At 31.7% G+C, this 3,993-nt stretch overlaps 1 protein-coding gene across 1 annotated transcript; it reads left to right on the top strand.

Annotated features, from left to right (window-relative positions):
• On the top strand, positions 1,629-3,115 carry LOC107634393 (transcription factor BEE 1-like). Its single transcript, XM_016337905.2, has 6 exons — positions 1,629-2,092; positions 2,198-2,317; positions 2,398-2,463; positions 2,538-2,606; positions 2,687-2,764; positions 2,847-3,115. Exons 1-6 carry the CDS (start codon positions 1,715-1,717, stop codon positions 2,931-2,933), a joined length of 798 nt encoding a protein of 265 aa, XP_016193391.1. The 5' UTR covers positions 1,629-1,714; the 3' UTR covers positions 2,934-3,115.

Here is a 3,993-nt window from a genome sequence, read left to right as displayed (position 1 = left end):
ACTAAGTTCTGTAAATGAAACCTTTAAATGCATAAGTACCAATTATCAATGAACCCATTGGAATATTCTGATGTTTAAAAGGAAAAAAAAAAAAGGCAACTTGTTACAAAACTAGGACATTTTTATGAGTGTGAACTTGTGATAGAAGATCGAAATTCTGCGAGCATATACTATCCAAATTTTGTGATAATATCTGATCCGATTTGAATATCGAATATTGCTATCACATCTGCTGATCTGATTTGATAGACTCAATAAGAAAATTATCATCCGATACACCCTATTCTCAATTTATCATCATCTAAATTTTGAAGATATATTACTGAATATCGGTATAATATTTTGTGGTCCATGGTGACAAATTTTCCTCCGAATTTTCTTCAAAAGAGAGGTAGCCTAGCTAGGCCTAAGGTTATGGGAAATATTAATATGAACAATTAATACTACTATCTTTAAAGAACATATTAGAATTTTCACTTTAAGGATGCGATTATATAGGTTCTCCTAAGTGGGGAAATACAATTCAGTTATCTATTAGGTAAATCCAACCTAACTAGTAGCCGTCCATTACCATAAAGGCATAAACCATCTTACTATGGAATCCTCATTCAGACTTGAACTTGTTTGGCTGCACTTCCTTTTATTTTACTAAGCCTTAAATATAAAAGCATGGGCAAGTTCAAAAGAAAAAGAAAGGAAGGACCCTCTTGTAATAGTGTATGGTGTTACATGCGCTTGACAAATTAAGGGAGAGAAGGGGTGGTTCTGCTACGTGTTAATCAAATAGGGCGTTACCGATTCTGGGAAAATTGGTAATATAGGGGCAACTACTATTGCTCCATATGTTTTCTTTAGACTGTGAAACAAAAGGAATGAATCTATCCCTTTGGTAAAAGTTGAATTAAATGAACTACCATACTCCAAACANAATTAAGATGCATCTTATAAATATTATATCATATCAAAGACTGAGGAAAATCATGGTTCATTAAGGTGGTACTTGCATTGTAACATGTGGCAGAAGTGCAAAAACAAGTTATGATATTAGATTTCTTTATCTGAAAGCTTTGGATATATCATATTAACTGTGATAATAAATCAAGCACCTTCTGATTCAATGGGTAAAATTTATAACTTGTTAGAAATGTGGGAAAACATGTTTGTATTAGTTAGAACTTGGTTGTTAAATCATAAAATTAAATAAGCCTTTTTCTATTCACATTTGTTGACTGAAATAGTTGCATAACATTTTAGTAAAATATTTAGGTATTCCAAAAATACTAATGTTCCAATATACAATTGAGATCACTGAAATACGAGTATTTCTAAAATACCTGAAACTCAAGGTATGCCCTTTCCCACTACACCTAAAACTTACATAATAATAATGCATAAGAAAGGTAGAGAGCTAGAAGCTCTAAATGCTCCAAATTAGGCAGTGGTTGGTTTTCTCACAGAACATGGACCCATATTTCAGTGCATGTCTCAGAAGGCATGGGATTGTTATTGGACATTTTTCTCCTGTATGTGGAGCCAGCCAGGGGGAACAAAAATACACAAGCTCGAGCCGCCACGTGGCCATGTCACCCTGCTTCTGTAGTTCATTAATAACATAACTGCAAATCTTACATTATAAATAGTAGTATTGTTATCCACATTATCTAGACATACAAGTAAAGCCTCTCACATAATCTGTTTTATAAAGTCACATCACATGGCTGAATTCACAGCAGATTTGCATAGTTTTAGACCTTCTTTTCCTTTCTTAGATATTAACACTATGGAACTAACAAATGGATTCAAAGGGGTGATGAATGTGAATTCACATATCCTAAACAACAACTCAAGTTTGCATATGCAGGACTTTTTAATGCCTTTCAACACAAGTCACAGCTTCATAAGTTCTCCAGAATCTGAATTTTCAGGCCTTGTCCATTATGTTAATCACAGTGATCTTCCATCTTCACTTACCATATCTTCAGCAGATAATGAAATCCAACAAGGTAAAAAGCGCAAAGCGGTTGATACGCCGGACACCATGTCAGCAAACTCAACTCCTGCAGTATCTGAGAGTGGCAGCAACACAAAAAATGTATGTTTTCTTGAAATTTTCAATTCACTTTCTTTTCTTTTATTGGATCTTCATTGTTTGACATGTATGCAGCATAGATGTTCATTTTCACTGCATGTGTTACAGAACTATGGAAGAGGGAAGAGAGGAAAAAAGAATGAAACAGAAGAAAAGAAATCAAAGGAAGTAGTTCATGTTAGAGCAAGAAGAGGCCAAGCTACTGATACTCACAGTTTAGCAGAAAGGGTACCATTTCTAATACCCTCTACAAAGAAATAAATGAATGTGGACTAATACATATTTATCATTTAATAAATGTAATTCAGGTTAGAAGAGGGAAAATCAATGAGAAACTTAAATTCTTACAGAACATTGTCCCGGGATGTTATAAGGTAAAGCAGATTCTGATTTTTATATATCTTAGTTACCCAAAAAAAAAAATCTGATTTTTTTAATAAACTTGCAGACTATGGGAATGGCAATAATGTTGGAAGAGATCATAAACTATGTTCAGTCCTTGCAGCATCAAGTGGAGGTAAGTGATGATCAGAATAGCAAAGTATTTTTGTTGTTATAATTGCTGGCAATGAATTCATGTTTGATTATACTTTGCAGTTCCTCTCTATGAAGCTTAATGCAGCAAGTGCTTTCTATGACTTCAACTCACAGACAGATGCTTTCGAAACAGTGCTGGTGCATGCTCACTGAATTGAAATTCTCATCACTATATTATTTATTTATATGTAAATAATGTTTGAAATTTGAATTGTTGCAGAGAGCAAGGGCATCAGAAGCAAAAGAGTTGGCGAAGAATGAGAGAGAGGGACATGGCATTCAACCAACTTGGCCTTATTGCTTTTAAGTTTTAACCACACAAGTCATGAACCATGAAGAAGTTATATATGTTTTTCTAGTTCCTACCATTTTAGAAGATCATTTGTTTCCATTCGTTCACAATTCTTGTTTGTATAATCCCAACAACTCAATTGAGCCAATACGTGATGTGTTCTTGAGTGAAAATTGAAATATATTATAATAATAAAATATGATGAAATCCCACTGGCTAGCCACAAATCTTAAATGGAACTAAGATCTGCAATAGATTAGTTATTGACCTATACGTGAAAAAAAATAAAATAAAAATGATGTAATAACTTTAATAATTAATTAATTTTAAAACCTCATGACAAAACTCATTTTCGATGATTTTAATCATTTGGAGTAAAAAATTCTAATCATATTAGATGCACACAAAAATTAACTACCAAATTAATTATTTGGGTAGAATTTATATTGTAATACAAAAATATATATTTTCAATGATTTAAAAATATATGTATTAATACACAAATATATGATGATTAATTTAGTGACTAATGTTTTGTGCGCAGATAATATTTTGAAAATTGTTAGGTGTGATAGGGCTGGAAGCGAGTCAAGCCAACTCGAGCTCGACTCGTTAATAGTTCGATAAGCTGAGTTCGTGAGCTGATGAGCTAAGGTTGAGCCTGTAATTGAGCTCATAAATTAAATGAGTCGAGTTTGAGCGTGAATAAGCTCAACTCATTAGCTTGTGAGCTGACTCAATTATATATATACATTTTATACACACATATCCTATATACATTTAGTTTATACTTTTAATATCATATATATACATATAAAATAGGAATATATAATTTTACATATATTAATGTTCTTATTTAAAATTTTATAATTATTTTTTATATGATTTTGATGTAGGACATAAATAAAAAATTTATAATTAATAGATATATAATATATAAAGTTAATATTTTTTAATATATATAAGTTATAATTTATTGATATAAAATTATAGATTATGTTTCTGTTATTTAAGCCAGCTTGTGAGCTCGAATTGGCTCATGAACCTTCAGTGAGCCAAACTTAAGCTTAAGAAA

This window comes from Arachis ipaensis, chromosome B03 (assembly GCF_000816755.2).
Source record: "Arachis ipaensis cultivar K30076 chromosome B03, Araip1.1, whole genome shotgun sequence".
NCBI lineage: Eukaryota > Viridiplantae > Streptophyta > Magnoliopsida > Fabales > Fabaceae > Arachis > Arachis ipaensis.
This window is presented reverse-complemented; position numbering and strand designations above follow the sequence as displayed.